Source organism: Heptranchias perlo, chromosome 19 (assembly GCF_035084215.1).
Source record: "Heptranchias perlo isolate sHepPer1 chromosome 19, sHepPer1.hap1, whole genome shotgun sequence".
Classification (NCBI taxonomy): domain Eukaryota; kingdom Metazoa; phylum Chordata; class Chondrichthyes; order Hexanchiformes; family Hexanchidae; genus Heptranchias; species Heptranchias perlo.
In genome coordinates, this window is record NC_090343.1 from 6,178,544 (window position 1) to 6,200,213 (window position 21,670).

The 21,670-nt window shown below is 45.5% G+C and overlaps 1 protein-coding gene across 1 annotated transcript in view; it reads right to left on the minus strand.

Moving 5' to 3' along the window:
* The window catches only part of uqcc1 (ubiquinol-cytochrome c reductase complex assembly factor 1), an 86,469-nt gene that overhangs the window by 42,729 nt on the left and 22,070 nt on the right, over positions 1 to 21,670 (minus strand). Inside the window, exon 5 of the mRNA XM_068000227.1 lies at positions 15,712 to 15,769. Within this exon, the coding sequence (XP_067856328.1) occupies positions 15,712 to 15,769 (58 nt within the window). The remainder of the gene's footprint in view (positions 1 to 15,711; positions 15,770 to 21,670) is intronic.

A 21,670-nucleotide genomic window follows, 5' to 3' on the forward strand; every position in this document is an offset into this window, starting at 1 on the left:
TAACGGTCTGCATAGCCCAACGATGTGGATTAAACACCATGTAGAAGCATAACTAAAATATACAGAGGTGGTTATAACAAGTAATACCCAATCCTAGAAAAGCAAAAACCAATTACAAAAAGCTACTCTTATAACATGATGGTGATCTTGAACCAAATAAATTTACCAAATTCCAAACTAAAGAGGGCACAAGGCAATCTGGAAAATAAAACTGGCGGAAAGGGTGGGGGCAGAACAGAGAAACTGAAAGTTAGAAAGTAGATATTTGCGTTTTGGATAGAGTGTAGATACTAAAATGAAAGCAGAAGAATTCATAGAATTTTTTTTTTGAATGAAATCCACTTGTACTCAGCCAAGAACAGCAGAATGAAATGAAGACAATTCTACATAAACACGATAGTGCCATCACAAACCATAGGAACCTTTTTCCACTGCAGTTGACAGTAGCAACAACACCACCATTCTTTCCAGGACCAAAAGTTCAAAACGTCATGGTGCACAGCAGTTAGCTGAAGTAATCGCACTTCTCACTCTTAAGAATTTTCCAGCCAATTTTTAAGTAATGTAAGCATCTGCGTTATGTAACGCTTCATTTACTAATTTAAATTTGCAACTGGGAGCTCCCAGACTTGTAATTACACAATCTGCAGCATCCATGTGCAGAAACATGCTCGCACCACACGGGATGACTTAATTTCTGAATTTTCTTTTCTCCAGATTTCATGGTGATGGCGGAAATTGGGAGCCTACAGCGTGACAAGGAAAGGGTTTTTATACTAACCTGTCGGCACTTTATGCATTGGTAGAGTTCTGCATTTTAAATACCTCCATTTAACTTTTTGTCATTTGGAGTACTTCTTCGTTGAAAAAAATAGATACAAGTTGTCATGGTGCTAATTCGGTTCATCAGTAGCACTTTTGACCTTGCGTCAGAAGGTTGCGGGTTCACGTCCCGCCCCCAGACTTGAATGCATAATTTCGGCTGATACAGGCGTCAGCTGTGGCTCAGTTGGTAGCACTCTCACTTCTGAGTCAGAAGGTTGTGGGTTCAAGTCCCACTCCAGAGACTTGAGCACAAAATCCAGGCTGACACTCCCAGTGCAGTACTGAGAGAGCGCTGCACTGACGGAGATGCTGATTTTCAGATGAGACGTTAAACTGAGGCCCCTTCTGTTCTCTCAGGTGGACGCAAGAGATCCCATGACATTATGTCGAAGACAAGCAGGGGAGTTCTCCCCAGTGCCCTGGCCAATATTTATCCCCCAACCAAAATCACTAAAACAGATTAACTGGTCATTATCACATTGCTGTTTGTGGAACCTTACCGTGCACGAATTGGCTGCCGTGTTTCCTACATTACAACAGTGACTACACTTCAAAGAAAGAGTACTTCATTGACTGTAAAGTGCTTTGGGACGTCATGAAAGGCGCTATATAAATGCAAGTTCTTTGTTTCATTCATGCAGTACTGAGGGAGAGTTGCACTGTCAGTTGTGCTGTCCTTTAGATGAGACATTAGACTATCTGTTCTGCTAGTTCAGGTGGACATTAAAGATCCTGTGGCAATATTTGAAGAACAGCAGGTAGTAAACCCAGTTTGCTACCAGTGAATTCATCCAACATCACCAAAAAAAAATTAACTGCATTGCAGTTTGTGGGATTTTGCTGTGTCCAAAATGACTGCTAAATAGTCTACATAACAATCCAAATAGACTCAAGGGGGGTAAATTCAAAACTAATCTGCAGAAACAATATTTCAATGAGCGAGTGGTCAATTTATGGAACAGACTCCCAAGGGAGATGGAGGAAGCAGTTAGTATCGATTCATTCAAGTGCAAATCAGATGGATTTCTTTTAGAAAATAGCATTTTGGGATACAGTATTTGAGTAATTTGAGACATGACATGTGATGAGTGTAACTTGCTCGGGAGGAACAGGTGACTTTGGACCTATGGTTCCCAAAGCTCTCCACCACTGGGGGTTTTCCTCACCTCATGTCTGGGTCTGTTGTAGACTAATTGATGGAGATTGATTGCTATGATTAGTCAACAACTCCATTATCATCGTATCGGGTGACTACCAGGATGGTAGAAGGTGAACTAAATGGACCTTGGTCTTTTCTCGTCCAGCAATTTCTATGTTCCTATGTGTTTAAAACACAGATGTTTCTGAGAGACATACGGTGCTGTATTAATACAAGTCCTTTCGTAGATTACTACTTATAAGAACATAAGTTTCCCCTGGCTGGGGTGTCTAGAACCAGGGGTCACAGTCTGAGAATAAGGGGTTGGCCATTTAGGACTGAGATGAGGAGAAATGTCTTCACTCAGAGAAACATAGAAAATAGGAGCAAGAGTAGGCCATTCGGCCCTTTGGGCCTGCTCCGCCATTCAAAATGATCATGGCTGATCGTCTAACTCAGTACCCTGTTCCTGCTTTTTCCCCATATCCCTTGATCCCTTTAGCATTAAGAAATATATCCATAGGCAATATAAACTAGAGGGCGCAACTCTAAAAGAGGTACAGGAACAGAGGGATCGCTGTGCACAAATCGTTGAAGGTGGCAGGGCAGGTTGAGAAAGCCGTTAAAAAAGCATACAGGATCCAGGGCTTTATAAATGGGGCATAGAGTACAAAGGCAAGGAAGTCATGATGAACCTTTATACAACACTGGTTCGGCCACAACTGGTGTACTGTGACCAGTTCTGGGCACCGCACTTTTGGAAAGATGTGAAGGCCTTAGAGAGGATGCAGAAGAGATTTACTAGAATGATTCCAGGGATGAGGGACTTTAGTTGCATGGATAGACTGGAGAAGCTGGGGTTGTTCTCCTTGGAACAGAGATGGTTGCGAGGAAATTTGATAGAGGTATTCAAAATCATGAAGGGTCTAGACAGAGTAGATAGAGAGGGTTGTGAATCTTTGGAATTCTCTACCCCAGAGGGCTCTGGAGGCTCAGTCATCGAGTACATTCAAAACAGAGATCGATAGATTTCTAGATATTAAAGGCATCAAGGGATATGGGGATAGTGCAGGAAAATGGAGTTGATGTCAAAGATCAGCCATGATCTTGCTGAATGGCAGAGCAGGCTCGAGGGGCCGGATGGCCTACTCCTGCTCCTATTTCTTATATCATACTTATGACCACTGACCAAAACTCAATCATGACCAATATAAATCCTATTCAGCAGCCTATTTATTTATCCTCTATGTTGCCTTTCCCACTTCCCTTAAAGCTCCAGTGTGAGGGGGCTGTGCTAGATTGAATTTGGCTGCCCAGTCACTAGAGGGAGCCATACACCATCTGCACTATAAAGGTTTCAGTGAAATACATGCATTCCTGGGAGCCTTTGCTGCATCCATTCCAATCAGCATTTTATGCTACAGCCAACTGATTTGTAACTCTCCACTAATCGGCTGAAAAAAGTCGATGATATTATATCACAGCACTCACTGCACATAAAGGGCTGCGATCTTTGCAAAACAAGACAGACAGTAGTGGAATGAGGGCAAAGCATTGAAGATGCAGCCATACCCTTAAACCCTTGCAATGTCCATTCAGAAGGAGTATTCCCGACAGTACAAGCAAAGCCACAAGCAAGCAACTTAACTGACCACAAAAGCACAAATTCAAACCTGATAAATGAGCAAAGACAATGAGTTCACAAGACAAATACAGATGAGGAAAGCCATTCAGTCCAGCCTTCCTGGATGATCCCCCGTCATGGCATCCAATCGTTTCATCAATGATTCCAGGACTTTTGCTTCCAATACTTACCTGGAAGTTTATTTGCTATGTCGATCACCCTGTGCATGAAGAACTTCCTAACATCAGTTTCTGCGTTCCTTCAACTCTGACCTCTTGTGCCTCCCCCACTTCCTTCACCCCACCATTGGTACCTGCAGCTTTCTAGGCCCTAAGCTCTGGAATTCCCTCCTTAAACCTCTCTCCTCCTTTAAGATTCTCCTTAAAACCTACCTCTTTAATCAAGCTTTCGGTCACCTGTCCTAACGTGTCCTTTTTTTTTTAAACTGTCAATTTTTATCTGATTACGCCCTTGTGAAACACCTTGGAATGTTTTACTACGTTAAAGGCGTTATATAAATGCAAGCTGTTGTTTATTAGTTTGAACCACTGTACTATTCTGACAATTTATTATGAAGTAATTGTCTGAATCTACCTTTTCTATGCTATTTACCACTGTTTTATACCTCAACAAGGTCACCCCTCAGTTGCTTATTAAGGCTGATAAAAAAAACCCTTGGTTCCCCCTGCTCTCCTACCTCAGTCCTCTGAGGCGAAGCATCAGCCTTATGACTCTTCTGCTAAGGCCAGCTAGTGACGACTCACAGGACCGCTGTCTGGGAACCCTGGCCTTAATTGAATTAGCCATGTATCTCCCTCTTTCATATAATCATACAGCACAGGAGGCCATTCAGCCCATCGTGCTTGTGCTGGCCCTTTGAAAGAGCTACCAATTAGTCAACACTCCCCTATGGAGTCCCACTCCCCTATAGTTTGATGTAAAGACAGTGAATAATTGTGTCTGGAGTCCAGAATGTTACTGGCACACACAGTTTTCCTGTTCATTTTAAGCCATTAATAATATACTTCTTAAAAAAATTATTTTGCCAGATCTTAAGAGCAAATTAAAGTGATGGAAAATATCCCCAGTCAGGGTCAGGATTAGGTACTGTAACGTTACAACTGCAATTTATTGTTTCCACATATGCGTTGTCTTTTGTTTTTAAAAAGCTTAATATATCCACCAAACAGTAAATAAGACTCTGAACACATACAATAAATATTGACAACACAAGTCTGTATGTGTTGGAAAGCAGCAACACACGACAAGTTCAAATGATGTTGATTCAATGCCATCTAAAACCTGCAAGATGTTACACCCTTGAAACACGCCACTGTTTGTGTCATTATGAGGGTAAGTGAAATATTGCAGCAAGCGACTTTGCTCAGAAAATGGCACTTCCACTGCCTGAGGGGCTTTTTGATGCAAAAAAACTGCAGTTCTTGGGCACCCGAATTGCAACAGATGTGGTAACAGTGGGAAATGTGTGCTGGGACAAATGTGGAAATGTGTGCTGGGACAAATCACTTGCCCTAGTTATTTATATAAAAAAACGTTTACAGCAGGAGTCCGCCACAATAGTTTAATTTTGATTTTGGGGAAAGTTTTTTTTTATTGGCGGCAGAGGATAGGATGTTGGACTGTTAAGTACGGCATGCACTCCTTCCACAATGTTAACAAAGGTGAGAAGTTATCTGAACTTAGGGCTACTGGGATCTATTGCACAGGAAATTATAGAAATAGCACAGTCTTGTATTTATCAGAACAAATACCAGGGAGGTTCTACATCCAGTACCCTTATTGAGTCCATGTGGATGAAGCTTATTTGATGAATGATATTTGAACCATGAAATTAGATTTTACTGCCTTGATATGGATCCCATAACTTCATAGTTCATAACTTTTTTAATAGTGAATATACTGCGCAGTTGTTGGAAATAGTTTTATTTCTGATTTTGATCCTTTTTTCAGATGATGGAAGATATGGAGATATACACAGTGAATGACACTCGTTCATTTGACGCGCGAGTATGTTTTATAAAATAAAATTTGTTCATGTCCTGTGGCCGACACTGGCTAGTCTGCATTTATTGCCCATCCTTAGTCACCCTGAGATAGTAGTGGGCCTTCACTCTGGACCGCAGCGGTGTCAGGTAGGATATTCCAGAATAGTGCCCTGACAACGAAGGAACATTGATATATGTCCAGGACAGGACTGTGCGTGACTTAGAGGTGATGGTATTCCCACGACAGTACCGCTGAGAAGGACAAGCGCAGCAAAGGTCATAAAGAAGGAAAGAACTTGCATGTATATAGCACCTTTCACAACCTCAGGGAATCCCAAAATAATTCACAGTCAATTAAGTACTTTTTGAAGCGTAGTCTCTGCTATTGAGGTAACCTTGGTGAATTGAATCAGTACATCCTGTAGATTGAAAATACTGCAGCCACAGGGTGCCAGAAATGGAAGGGTGCATACTGAGCCCAGCAAACTGCTCTGTCCTGGATGGTTTTGAGCTTTGAGTGTTGTTGCAGCTGCAGGCAAGCATTCCATCACACTCCTGATTTGAGCCTTGTAGATGGTGGAGGGACTTTGAGGGGCCAGGAGGTGAGCAACTTGTCACAGAGTACCCAGCCTCTGCCCTACTCTTATAGCCACGGTGTTGATACGGCTGGTCTAGTTCAGCTGCTGGTCAGTGTTAACCCTCCAAGATGTTGATTGTCGGGGAGTTGACAACAGGGATGCCGGTGAAGGTCATGGGGAGATGGTTGGGCTTTCTCTTGTTGGAGATGGTCAGCACACGGCATTTATGTGCTGTGAAAATTACCTGCCATTTATCAGCCCAAGCCTAGATTTTATCCAAGTCCTGCTGTGGGCTGGCATAGGCTGCTCTATCATTAGAGGAGTTGTGAATGGAGCTGAACACTGGAATCAGCAAACAACCCTATTCCTGACATTCTAATGGAGGGAAGGTCACTGATGAAGCAGCTGAAGATGGTTTGGCCAACGATGCTTCCCTAAGGAACTCCCACAGTGACGTCCTGGAGCAGTGACGACTGGCCTCCGACAATCACCTTCCTTTGCATCACATGCGTCACCACCAAAGGGTTCAGGACACAATCACACGCCAAGATTGAAAAGATAACTGTCCTTACACAAAATGTATATTCGATTACCGTACAAAAACATGTTGCTATAGAAATAGTCCCAAAATGCTATACAGCTTCAGATCCAACGTCACTCTTGTGTGTACTCGTTCATTGGCCACAAACCTCACTCCTAACAACTAAAAATAATCAGCACTAAAACCAGTTAGCTACTCAAACAAGCCTCAATAAGAAATAATGCCAGCTTGACAACACCCTCACTTTTCCATAAGAAGGTTGTAGGTTCAAGCTCCACTTCAAAACTTGAGCACATGATCCAGGCTGACACTCCAGAGCAGTACTGAAGAAGTTGCGGCCTACATAGCAAGTCACTGTATTGTAATGCAATGTATCTGAAGCACTTTGAAATGTTTCTCCTTTCATAAAACACTTGCAGCATTGATTATAAAAGAATGAAAATAGCCAGAGATCAGGGCAGCTGTTATATTGGATACTATTTGAATTTGTTTTTTGTGATCTGACATCATCTTTGATTCAAGTGTCAGCTTGGCTCAGTGGTAATTAGGTCATAAGCCCCACTTGAGTACATAATCTAAAATGACACTTTTGTGCAGTACAGATGGAGTGCTGCATTGTTGGAAGCACCATCTTTCGAATGGGGTGTTAAACCGAAGTCCTGCCTGCCTGTTCACGTGGACGCAATAGATCCCATGGCACTATTTGAAGAGTACGTAGTTCTCCTCGTGTCCTAGCCAACATTCATTCCTCAAACTAAACAGATTAACTGGTCATTCATTTCTGGCACAGGCACGATGGGCCGAATGATGTACGATTCTATGATCTCAGGTTGTTTCATGGGACCTTGCTTTGTGCAACTTGGCTACTGTGCTTGCTTATGTTACAACAGTAACTGCACTTAAAAAGTAACACATTGGTTGTAAAACACTGTGGGACGTCCTGAGGACATGGCAGGCACTATATAAATGCAAGTTCTTTCTTTAATTGGTACCCTGCAATTCTCAGCCAGCTATCGAGAGTCCATTACATGTTGACTTTGGTGTCTATAAAGAGCAGTTGTATGCCCAGTATAGTCAGCCACAGATTTTTTTTTAATATAAACCTGCCATAATGTGATCATAAATCCACATTAATACCCCTGGAGTTTACTACGAAAAGATGCAAAAGCGAGCAGTGGAAATTCAACAGCTTTAACAATGCAAAAATTATGAATCATCAGATTTTGTTAGTTTCAATTGTTGCAGTTACAGATTGATGAGAGAAAAACATTTTAAAATAAAAAAAGTTATTGCCAACTGGTATATTCACACAGGAAAAGGCACCTGAAATTCCAGCTCTGTTCTCATAAAGTCATCCAAGCCACCCGATTAGATTACACCCTGTAATCACTCCCAGGTAGCCATTATTCTATCACCAGTAATATTTTTCTTTAAGTCACTCATCTCAACAACAATCACCAGTCCTGCTGTGTGAATGTACTGAAAAGAACCAGATTTTCCCCAAACGTCCATTAAAGTGCATAGATGATATAAAAGGATGTATGGGAGGGAGCAGAAAGGATTAAAAACCAATCTTGGGGTCCTAACATGCATAAACTGATGAAAATTCCCAGTCGAATACTCTCCTCAAACTCAATTTTAAGCTTGCAGGTGTATGATTTAGAAGATTTTAAAAACACACATACATACTGCATGAGAAAAGTGGAAATGATTCTCAGAGAAGTTTAAACAAAATCATGCTTAAAAAGTCACCGAAGAAAATAAACAATTCTGGGCTGCTCAATCGGCCTTTTACTGGTCTTTAGATTTGAAGAATATTTTAAAACACCAAGGACTGATATCATTGGAAGATTGAGCCTGACACTGTGGTGGAGCTGAAATAACACACTTAAGGTGAGCCCCATTAGATTAATGACTTTCTCTCATGTTAAGTTAGCTCTCTTCCTGTTACTGCCAAGACACTGCAACTCATGCTGGTACCTCCAGTGACTTCACTACTCAGGGTTTGCATAAAACATCCAAAATGCAGAAGTGGCCAGAATAACGAAAACCATCGTTCCTACCATCGCCCTCTGTATTAATTCAATTATTTTTAAATAGGCTTTTGATGATAAGACTCCCTCTTTACTTTGTGAGTATAGGAGATACACTGTGGGGTGTCACTGTACCCAAAAAGCGACTGCAGTCCTTGAAGAGATAAAACCGGGCAAGACTTTTGCTTTTGTCCTTCCGATCTTCCCCTCCAGGCCATACCCCATCCTCTCCCACTGTGCTTGAGAATGGTTTCAAAGGGTGACAAACATTCTTCATCTGGGAGTCTGGAAAGCATCAGTAGGGTATTTGATGTCACTTGTCCCAACAAATTGTACATACACGCACACTTCCAAAAAAAGGTTTTACTCCATCCCTAAGGGATAGCAAGACCAACTGTAGCAACCCTACCACAGTCTCAGAACATACAAGGGACCAATCCTAAGACCTTCCTGGTCTGTTCTGCACTTGTCTAATGAGACATGAAGGCAGGGCTAAGTCATCTTTGATAACTAAGGCAGACCGAGATGGAGAAAAAAAGCAGGCGCAAACCAGTGTCGGGGTGTTGTGTTTTCCTCCACTGCTCCACATAGTTCAATATGGACGCAGAAGGTAGGCATTATACGTTTGAAAAAGAAATCTGAAGCCAATAACCAGAGAAGACAGCTACAGCATTGAAACTTCAATGAATGACATCATTGGAAGTCCCAAGATAACGTACCGTACGTGCAACGCAACTCACTGACGCTGTACAAGGGAAGGGAGGCCAGCTCTGAATAAATATGTGGCAGGCTGTGTAATTCAAGTACCATTAACAGAGCCAACTGACTGCTTAAGGTCACAAGCAAACTGAGTTTAGTTGACATGCTGTAAAGGCAAAATAAAGCGTACTCAAAATGGACAATGGGAACAAAACTGCAGAAAAATCCATAGGCAAACCTTTGGACCTTAAGAATGTTAAAACCACGTGTTTAAACAAATTTGCTCCAGAGCTATAATCATTATCAACAGCTTGTCAAACTGCTCAAAGCCCCCTTTCCCGAGGCAGGCAGCTTTTGAAAGTGACAGTAGCCCATGTTTCTTGGCTTACCCTTTTTGCAGATTGTAGAGCAAAAACTGAAGGTCAGTTTGTCTCAAAAAGATTTTTTTTATTAAACTGCAACAGTGTGCAAAAATAAAAATGTTTGGAAGGAGGTTTTGGGTTGCCCCAATTAGATCTCAAACTACATTGAAAGGTTACAGCACGGAAGGAGGCCATTCGGCCCATCGAGTCCGCACAGGCTCTATGCAAAGCAATCCAGCGAGTCCCACTCCCCTGCCCTTTCCCCACAGCCCTGCAAATGTTTTTCTTTCAAGTACTTATCCAGTTCCCTTTTGAAGGCCATGATTGAATCTGCCTCCACCACCCCCTCGGGCAGTGCATTCCAGATCCTAACCACTTGCTGTGCAAAAAGGTTTTCCTCATGTTACCTTTGGTTTTTTTGCCAATCACCTGGATCTATGTCCTCTGGTTCTTGACCTTTCCACCAATGGGAACAGTTTCTCTCTATCTACTTACTCTGTTTCGACCCTTCTTGATTTTGAATACCTCTATCAAATCTCCTCTCAACCTTCTCTGTTCCAAGGAAAACAACCCCAGCTTCTCCAGTCTATCCACGTAACTAAAGTCCCTTATCCCTGGAATCATTCTAGTCAATCTCTTCTGCAGCCTTTCTAAGGCCTTCACATCTTTCCTAAAGTGCGGTGCCCAGAACTGGTCACAATACTCCAGCTGTGGCCGAACCAGTGTTTTATAAAGGTTCATCATGACTTCCATACTTTTGTAGTCTATGCCTCTATTATACAATCCCGATTGCTTTTTTAACCACTTTCTCAACCCGCCCTGCCACCGTCAACGATTTGTGCACATATACCCCCAAATCTCTCTGTTCCTGTACCCCTTTTAGAGTTGTGCCCTCTAGTTTATATTGCCTCTCCACGTTCTTCCTACCGAAATGTATCACTTCACATTTTTCCGCGTCAAATTTCATCTGCCACGTGTCCGCCCATGCCACCAGCCTGTCTATATCTTCTTGAAGTTTATCACTAGCCTCCTCGCTGTTTATAACCCTTCCAAGTTTCATGATACAAGGACCAGCAAGAGGGAGAGAAAGTTAAGCAGGGACAGGTAGGAAATGCATCATACAGAAACGACCATAGTTGAAATGTGGACTTCATTGTCCTTCTATCATCCAAACAGATCCCATTATGTCAAGCTATCTCTGATACATGGGACTCTGAATAAAATGTAGATGTTACAGTTGGGAGTCCAACGCTCCACCCATTAAATTCATCAAACCACAAAGACTGGGCTCTCTATCCCTGCCTTCCCCACCCTTCAGTAAAGTTCCAGCACGCTCGACCTTTATTTGAAGAACTGCCTCTCAAGCCACCAGTTGGCATTATTAGGTGATCCAATGACAGGGGTTACAAACGGGGAACTGGTCACAAAGCACAAAGTCCCTGTTTATGCATTCAGTACCAATTGCCAGAGATGGCACATTTCACTATGGTGCGGCACTCCACCCAGAAATTGGACAAAGGGCTGATGCACTGTAAACTACAGGCGGGAAGATTCAAGCAACACTCGAGTCTTACCCAGAACTACCTGGTTGAAGAAGTCCTGTAACCACTGAGCTACTGGGACAGATTTGATCTTGCATTTCTAACAAAACTGTCAAATGCCTGTGGTTTCTGCATCTTTACCCTTTAGCAATATAAACAACCACCCATCTGTGGAAATATCCTTCCCGAACTGTTTGGAGATATAACAAGAATATTTAGACTAAAGAGCAACACTAAGACTTCAGTAGCCTTTTAAAAACCACAGGTCAGTCATTTCCACCCCTCATGTATTTCTCAAATAAAACACGTCACTCATTCAAAACTTTCTCACCCACAGCAGTCCGTTCATTTGACGTATTGCACAGTTTTAGCCTCATTAATCAGAGATTACAGGGAGGGTGAGGTAATGGAGCTGACCCATTTTCTTTCAAAGTGCTGCCGTTTATTATGGTGACTGTCGCAGGCCTTTCCTTGCATTAACCATTTCATAAACTTGACGTAGTGTGGCACTGATTAAAAGAAACATTCACACAGTGGTCAATTGTCACTAAAATCCTCTATTGAAAATGCTGCCTTTCTAAAAAAATGTTAAACCAACATCTAAATTAAAAGAAAAATATTCAGAAGCTTAATCAAAGCCATGAAAACAACCACATGAAAACAAATGACTGCTGATTGACCAAAGATGTTTCATACAGTTTGGTATTTGGGCAGAAACTTCCTTTAGGAATTAGTGGTAACGGCACAACCTGAAAATATTGCAACGAGCCCGTCTCAGAGATGACTAGCTGCCTTGTGAGCCGGTCTGGCAACGCCTCGATTTTAAAATTCTCATCCCTTGTTTTCAAATCCTTCCATGGCTTCACCCCTCCCTATCTCTGTAACCTCCTCCAGCCCCATAACCCTTTGAGACCTCCAATTCTGGACTCTTGCGCACCCTTGATTTTCATCGCTCCACCATTGGCGGCCATGCCTTCAGCTGCCTAGGCCTTAAGCTCTGTAATTTCTCCCTAAATCTCTCAGTCTCTCTACCTCCCTGCTTCTTTAAGATGCTCCTTAAAAACCTGCATCTGACCAAGCTTTTGGTCATATGTCCTAATAGCTCCTTATCATAATATCACAGGAGGCCATTCGGCCCATCATGCCTTTGTCGACTCCTTGAAAGAGCTATCCAATTAGTCCCACTCCCTGCTCTTTCCCCATAGCCCTGTAAAGATTTTCCTTTCAAGTATTTATCCAATTCCCTTTTGAAAGTTGTTATTGAAACTGCTTCCACCAACCTTTCAGGCAGTGCATTCCAGATCATAAAAACTCGCTGCCTAAAATAACGTGTCCTCATATCACCTCTGATTCTTTTGCCAATCATCTTAAATCTGTGTTCTCTGGTTACCAACCTTCCTGCCGCTGAAAATGGTTCCTCCTTATTTACTCTATCAAAACCGTTCATGATTTTGAACACCTCTATCAAATCGCCTCTTAACCGTCACTGCTCTAAGGAGAACATAAGAAATAGCAACAGGAATGGGTCATACGACCCCTCAAGTCTGCTCCGCCATTCAATAAGATCATGGCTGATCTTCGACCTCAACTCCACTTTCACGCCCGATCCCCATATCCCTTGATTCCAAAAATCTATCAACCTCAGCCTTGAATATACTCAACGACTCAGCATCCACAGCCATCTGGGGTAGAGAATTCCAAAGATTTACAACCCTCTGAGTGAAGAAATTCCTCCTCACCTCAGTCCTAAATGGCCGACCCCTTATCTTGAGGCTATGTCCCCTTGTTCTAGACTCTCCAGCCAGGGGAAACAACCTCTCAGCATCTACCCTGTCAAGCTCCCTCAGAATCTTATATGTTTCAATGAGATCACCTCTCATTCTGCTGAATTTGAGAGAGAGTACAAGCCCATTCTACTCAATCTCTCCTCATAGGACAACCCTCTCATCCCAGGAATCAATCTAGTGAACCTTCGGTGCACTGCCTCTAAGGCGAGTATATCCTTCCTTAGATAACCCCCACTTCTCCAGTCTTTCCACATAACTCTAGTCCCTTATCCCTGATAACATTCTAGTAAATCTCTTCTGCACCCTCTCTAGGGCCTCGATACCCTTCCCAAAGTGCGATGCCCAGAATTGAACACAATACTCCAGCTGAGGCTTAACTGGTGTTTTATAAAGATTTAGCATAACTTCCTTGCTTTTGTGCTCTACGCATCAATTAATAAAGTCCAGGATCCCGTATGCTTTTTTTAATAATCTTCTCAACTTGTCCTGCCACCTTCAAAAGATTTGTGTACATACACCCCCAGGTGTCTCTGTTCCTGTAGTTCCTTTACAATTGTACCATTTAGTTTATATTGCCTCTTATTATGTGGCTCAGTGTCAAGTTTTGTTTGATAATGCTCCTGTGAAGCACCTTGGGATGTTTTACTACGTTAAAGGCACTACATAAATGCAAGTTGCTGTTGTTTTGAAACCATCCCTTTCAAGTTTAGCTATGTGAATATTAACACACATATGCTTCCCACACTTGTACGAAATTCCTTTGTCTGTTCTTTTAAGAAGAGGTGATGACCCATTTATTTTAAGCGCCTGGATTAAAATAGTGGACAAAGGAATTTCATACCAACAACCAAGTCCCCAGTCCCACAGCACGTTTTGAAGAGCAGGAACCTGGCCAACATTCCTCCCTCAACTACCACTACCAAAAATAGATCAGCTGTCACAAATTGGCAGCCTTGTTCGCCTACATAAGCGTGTCATCACACTTTAAAAGTAGTTCATTGGCTGTGAAGTTGTCACAGCGAGTGGTTAGGATCTGGAATGCACTGCCGGGGAGGGGGCGGTGGAGGCAGATTCAATTGCGGCTTTCAAAAGGGAACTTGATAAGTACTTGAAAGGAAAAAATTTGCAGTGCTACGGGGAGTGGGACTAGCTGGATTGCTCGTGCATAGAGCCGGCACGGACGCGATGGGCCAAATGGCTTCCTTCCATGTTGGAACCTTTCTATGGTGCTGTGATTCTAAGTGCTTTGGGACCTCTTGGGGACAGGACAGTTAAGGTGCTTAACCCTCAGCCATGCCTTTGTTACGTCCTTGACTATTCCAATGCTCTCCTGGTCGGACTTCAGCCTATCACCCTCCGTAAACTTGAGCTTATCCAAAACTCTGCTGCCCGTATCCTAACTCGCACCAAGTCCCGTTAACCCATCACCCCTGTGCTAGCTGACCTACACTGGCTCCCGGTCCAGCAGCACCTCGATTTTAAAATTCCTATCCATGTGTTCAAATCCCTCCATGGCCTCAGCCCTTCCTATCTCTGTAACCTCCTCCAGCCCTCCGAGATCTCTGCGCTCCTCCAATTCTGGCCTCTTCCGCATCTCTGATTTCCTTTGCTCCACCATTAGTGGCCGTGCCTTCAGCTGCCTAGGCCCTAAGCTCTGAAATTCCTTCTCTAAGCCTCTTTGCCTCTCTTTCCTCCTTTAAATCATTCCTTCAAACCTGTCCTGATATCTCTTTTACGTGGTTTGGTGTCAAATTTTGTCTGATAACGCTCCTGTGAAGCACCTTGGGATGTTTTTACACCGTTAAAGCCGCTATATAAATGCAAGTTGTTGCCTCCATATATTAAAGCTCTTTCATTTCACTATGGAAAGTTAACTTTAAGTCTATTCAGAACACTAGGGCACAGAGAAAATAAATACATTATTCTAAGGTAACTCCAGACATGAGATTTGTGACCAGCTTAAAAATCAAGTGTCAAAATGTTACCTTTGGTTCAGTTCCAGGATTCAAAACAAGGCTGGGGTCAGAATAGTCACAGCAACAAGTGCCTAGTCAGTGCAGATATCTATCGAGGAAAATCAAACTGAATTGCAAATGTCTGGCTCAGTGAGAAAGAATCTGCCTGACTGCTCATGTCATAATTCCAAATTAAGTTTGGTTAGGGCACTGGGTTAGAAAACTGTCCTTTTGCTCTTATAATCTGTGTTAAAATGGACCCCAGTCTCATTCCCTCACCCTTGTCTCTCTCTCTCTCTCTCTCTCTCTTCCCCCCCTCTCCTAACGGTGGAACCTAGGCAGCTGAGTGGCAACAAGGCATCCCTTTAGGATCTCGGTCTGAAGCACAGACGAAAGAAAACACAAGTGCGTTTCTACAATGTAGGAGCAACTGCATTTTCTGGCACCACAGTAATGTTGCCGCAGATGGTGTTGGCACGTACCACGTTCAATTGTGCCAGTTGTGCTCAGCTGCTGGCATTTTCACACAAGAGCTCCAATTTAACAGGCAACAGTTTAAACGGGAAAAAAAAAACAACTCTTGGATCCTCTCGTTAAGACACTTGCAGTTGAGTTTACTCACCAAACATGAAGCTGCGCGACGAGGAACCAGGAATTCAGAGTGTCTGACAAATTGCATCCTGTAGACATAGAAACAAGGATTAATTTTATCTTGCCTGCTTCTTAAAAATTAGAAAACCCAACTTAGAGTCGCCCCTTACCCAGGACAGAAAGGGATCCTCCCCGACAACAAACGAATCAAAAAAAAAAGGTTATGGTTGACTTTCCGAGGAAGGTGCAGGATGGGTGTTTCCTCACTCCCTCCAGCAACGTGGTTTTGGGAAGGAGACTTTGAAGTAACTAACAGCCCCTTTATACTAGGGAAACTTTGGAAAAATTACTTGAATAAAAAGGAAACCACATGGGCTGGCAGAGAGATAATATGTGCGTGGAGCAATGTACTGAAATACCAAGTGCACTGCCACGTAGGTTAAAAATTCCATCCCGCTGAGTTACTCAACACAAGGTCAGCGTGTCTGAGTCTGAATGCCATTGCAAACGGACAGCAGCAACCAGTAGGGACCACCTATAATAAAAGCCCCTTGACTAGGGTTGCCAACTCTGGTTGGACATACTCCTGGAGGTTTCATCACACGACCTCTCGCCTCTAACCGCCCCATCCCCTACGCTCCCGGCATTGGTTGCCCGATGGGTCCATCCTTCTATGCACCATCTACCCGTAGCCAAATGGAAAGCAAACTAGGCTCTTTATTGCCCGATTGGATCATTCTTGACTGTCAGTCAAACAGTCTTTTTATTCTTAAGTAATAAATAAAAGTGTTCAAAGAAAATGAAAAAAAAATCACAATTTTTTTTTAATGCCCTTATGATTTTTCTCCCCGAACGTTGCTCGTAGCTGTGTCCTGGAGATTAATCTTTAATTCCTGGAAACTCCAGGACAGTCCTGGAGGGTTGGCAACCCTACCCTTGACATGGGTACTGTAAGATCTTTTAAGTTTTAAGGCAATGGTTCAGTTTTGCTGCGGTGTGACTCACTGTTCAGATGGCCCCAGATCTGGACAGACATGCTGCAGACAGACCCTTCAATTTAGCCCATGTAGCTCCTTACAATACAGAAATCATCACAAGCTAGTGGACAGGTACAAAATAATAATTAAAAAAGGCTAATGGAATATCTCAAGAGGGCTGGAATACAAAGGGGTGGAAGTTATATTACAGCTGTACAGAGCTTTGGTTAGACCCCATTTAGAATACTGTGTTCAGTTCTGGACACCGCACCTCAGGAAGGATCTAATGGCCTTGGAGGGGGTGCAGCAAAGATTCACCAGAGTGATACCAGGGTTAAAGGATTAAATTATGAGGACAGGTTGTATATACAAGGCTTGTATTCCTTTGAGTAAAGAAGATTAAGGGGTGATCTAATTGAGGTGTTTAAGATGATTAAAGGATTTGATAGGGCAGATAGAGAGAATCTATTTCCTCTGGTGGGGGAGTCCAGAACAAGAGGGCATAACCTTAAAATTAGAGCTAGGCCGTTCAGGGGTGATGTCAGGAAGCACTTCTTCACACAGAGGGTAGTGGAAATATGGAACCCCCCCCCGCACCCCCCCCCCCAAAACAAAACTGTTGGGGCTGGGGGTCAATTGAAAATTTCAAAACTGAGATTGATAGATTTTTGTTAGGCGAGGGTATTAAGGGTTATGGAACCAAGGCAGGTAGATGGAGTTAAGATACAGATCAGCCATGATTTAACTGAATGGCAGAACAGGCTCGAGGGGCTGAATGGCCTCCTCCTGTTCCTCTGTAAACTATCCATGGGTCACGGTACGGATTCAAATCCATAATGTATTCATTGCATATATAAGACATTTTTCTTTGATAGAGTGAGCTCTCTATGGAATCACATGTCGACACGGATCAGTTCCAGTCATAACTGCGCGCGAAAAGAACTCTGAAATTAGCTGGAGACGGCGTGAATGCCATTACACCCATTGCTGTACAACCTGGGTTAAAAGGTCCGCATTTTCTTACAACATCAGTGAAAATTTCAGAAGGCGTTTCCACGATGTATCAATGGGTAAAGGCACTGCTTGGTTTACAACTGAGCCGCAGAGGTCCCAGGCTCAATCTCAAATCTGTCTGGAAAGGCAATCGATAGGGACCACCTATAATAAGGGACCCTTGATATGGGCACCGTAAGCTCTCCGCAAGAGTGGCAGCAGGAGGTCTACAATTGGCCTCTCAACTCCCGAGTTGCGGAGCAGGAGAGAAAAAAAAAAATCAGCGAAGGTTCCCATATTTGCATTCCATCCAGCGACTCATACTTAAAACTGTTACGTATACAGATGCTGGGAGAGGACAGGGCGTGCTTCAGGTGTGATGACCCCCACAGTTAAACGGCCTTCCCACGGTCACTGCAATGTTCACAAGAATGGCAACTTGGGTGCCAGTGCTAGAGAGCTTCCGGCATTCATGGTGCCAGGTGTGAGCTTGAGTTGACACCTTCAAGGGTGGAGACAAAGGAGAGAAATTGGCAGCGGTGGTGGGGAAATCTTAAGAACACAGTAAGGGGAATTGAACAAAAAGGAGGTCATGGTCCTGAAGCATAAAAAAAATCCAAATAAAGATAGCACTTGGGTCATAAAAATATAGTCCGACGTCAGCAGCTAAACATGAAGATATTGTTATAAATTGGATGGCCAGGAGGTGAAGGATAGAATACGAGAGCCTGGTCTTCAGTTGCTTCCAAGCCTTTACTCACCCAGCTCAACATTACTCACCCTCCTATAAATGGATACAAGAGTGCACCCAGTTGATACCCATCACCTGAATGCAATTGACACTAATTGATAGATCTGTTAATTGTATGTGATTTCTATCCTGTACATCAGATTATATGAATGGAGAAAATAATTACATAAATGGTCTTATAGATTTTTCTCAACTCTTCAATAGAAACATAGAAAATAGGAGGAGTAGGCCATTCGGCCCTTCGAGCCTGCTCCACCGTTCAATATGATCATGGCTAATTCCCTTTCTCAATACCATATTCCCGCTCTCTCCCCATGCCCCTTGATGCCTTTTGTGTCTAAAAATCTATCTAGCTCGTTCTTAAATATATTCAGTGACTTGGCCTTCTATGGTAGAGAATTCCACAGGTTAACCGCCCTGAGTGAAGAAATTTCTCCTAACCTAGTCCTCAATGCCCTACCCAGTATCCTGAGACTGTGACCCCTCATTCTGGACCCACCAGCCAAGGGAAACCTCCTCCCTATCTAGCCCTGTCAGAATTTTATACTAAACAAATGTTCTAGGTTGCTTAGTGAGAATTGCAGTAACAATGAGCACCATCACAATCTTGCTGTCACTGTCTAAGTTTTATTTAATTCTAGTACAAAATTTTTCAAATGCTTCTTTTAAAAGGAACTATGTAAAGACACTGGAATCTGAAGGCTCAATTTAGAGAAAACTGGCACACTTCCTATTCCTCCAATGGTTCAGTGAGTTTATCCAGTGTTGTACAGACTTTAAGAAGGTGCCAACTTTAATCCCCTGTCGGTGCTCACTTCGGCCTCAGTCAGGAGACTGCTGGAGTCTCTGCAATTGGCACCCATGTGCCTGGGCTAGTGAGGAGAAAAACTGGCCAGGATTCCTACTTTTGATCTTTATCCTGTGACTTGCTAGAAGCAAACAAGTGGACCGGACCTGGACTCAAGTTGTGATGCCCCCCACCTCCTCCCTCGGGCCCGATTCCTCCCCCGCCCTCCCTCGGGCCCGATCCCATCCCCATATCCCTCCCAGGGGTCCTATCCCCCCCCCACATCCCTCCCTCAGGCCCTATCGCCCCCCACTCCCCCCCATATCCCTCCCTCAGGCCCTATCCCCCCACCCCCCCCCTACATCCCTCCCTCAGGCCCTATCCCCCCCCCCCACATCCCTCCCTCAGGCCCTATCCCCCCCCCCACATCCCTCCCTCAGGCCCTATCCCCCCCCCCACCCCCCCCATATCCCTCCCTCAGGCCCTATCGCCCCCCACCCCCCCATATCCCTCCCTCAGGCCCTATCCCCCCCCCCCATTTTCCTCCCTCAGGCCGTATCCCCCCCCTCCATATCCCTCCCTCAGGCCCTATCCCCCCCCACATCCTTCCCTCAGGCCCTATCCCCCCCCACCCCCCCATATCCCTCTCTCAGGCCCTATCCCCCCCCCCATTTTCCTCCCTCAGGCCGTATCCCCCCCCTCCATATCCCTCCCTCAGGCCCTATCCCCCCCCCACCCCCCCCATATCCCTCCCTCAGGCCCTATCCCCCCCCCACCCCCCCCATATCCCTCCCTCAGGCCCTATCCCCCCCCCACCCCCCCATATCCCTCCCCCAGGCCCTATCCCCCCCCCACCCCCATATCCCTCCCTATCCCCCCCCCCACCCCCATATCCCTCCCTATCCCCCCCCCCACCCCCATATCCCTCCCCCACCCCCATATCCCTCCCCCAGGCCCTATCCCCCCCCCACCCCCATATCCCTCCCCCAGGCCCTATCCCCCCCCCACCCCCATATCCCTCCCCCAGGCCCTATCCCCCCCCCACCCCCATATCCCTCCCCCAGGCCCTATCCCCCCCCCACCCCCATATCCCTCCCCCAGGCCCTATCCCCCCCCCACCCCCATATCCCTCCCCCAGGCCCTATCCCCCCCCCACCCCCATATCCCTCCCCCAGGCCCTATCCCCCCCCCACCCCCATATCCCTCCCCCAGGCCCTATCCCCCCCCCACCCCCATATCCCTCCCCCAGGCCCTATCCCCCCCCCACCCCCATATCCCCCCCCCACCCCCATATCCCTCCCCCAGGCCCTATCCCCCCCCACATCCTTCCCTCAGGCCCTATCCCCCCCCACCCCCCCATATCCCTCTCTCAGGCCCTATCCCCCCCCCCCATTTTCCTCCCTCAGGCCGTATCCCCCCCCTCCATATCCCTCCCTCAGGCCCTATCCCCCCCCCACCCCCATATCCCTCCCCCAGGCCCTATCCCCCCCCCCACCCCCATATCCCTCCCCCAGGCCCTATCCCCCCCCCCCACCCCCATATCCCTCCCCCAGGCCCTATCCCCCCCCCCACCCCCATATCCCTCCCCCAGGCCCTATCCCCCCCCCCACCCCCATATCCCTCCCCCAGGCCCTATCCCCCCCCCCACCCCCATATCCCTCCCCCAGGCCCTATCCCCCCCCCCACCCCCATATCCCTCCCCCAGGCCCTATCCCCCCCCCCACCCCCATATCCCTCCCCCAGGCCCTATCCCCCCCCCCACCCCCATATCCCTCCCCCAGGCCCTATCCCCCCCCCCACCCCCATATCCCTCCCCCAGGCCCTATCTCCCCCCCCCCCCCCCCATATCCCTCCCTCAGGCCCGATCCCCCCCCCCCCCCAATCCCTCCCTCGGGCCCGATCCCCCCCATCGGGCCCGATTCCACCCCCCCCCCTCCTCCTCCTCCTCCTCCTCCTCCCTCCCTCGGGCCTGATCCCTCCACCCCCCTCCTCCCTCAGGCTTGATGCCCGCTGACTCACACTTTCGAGGTTTGCAAATAAATAATGGCCACTTACCAGAGGGCAGTCTGACACCCATGAAACTATACCCTGGTAAGTAATCAAAGCCTTTGAGGGGCTGAGGGAGGTGAAAGAGGAGAGAAACGGAGGAGTCAACAACTTTTATGGGGCAAGTGTTGGGGGGGGCATTGGGAAGAGATTGACCAGCAAAAAAAAACCTGGGGATCAACTTTTTACATCATCTACAAGGCATACAACAAAGGGACAGGATCTCATGCTCAGACCCATCATGTGCATGTGGATTTATAAAAGGAGAGCTACCGGTAGCCAAATGACATAAAAGAACTCAAAACCCACAACCCAAATTCTCAGGAGTCCCACCAAACACTTTCAATGTTACAAAGCAGCTCCAAAAAAAGGAAGAGAAAGCTTAAGTGACTTTTCCTGACCTTATTTTCATTGCCTGCTTGGCTGCTCCACAGCT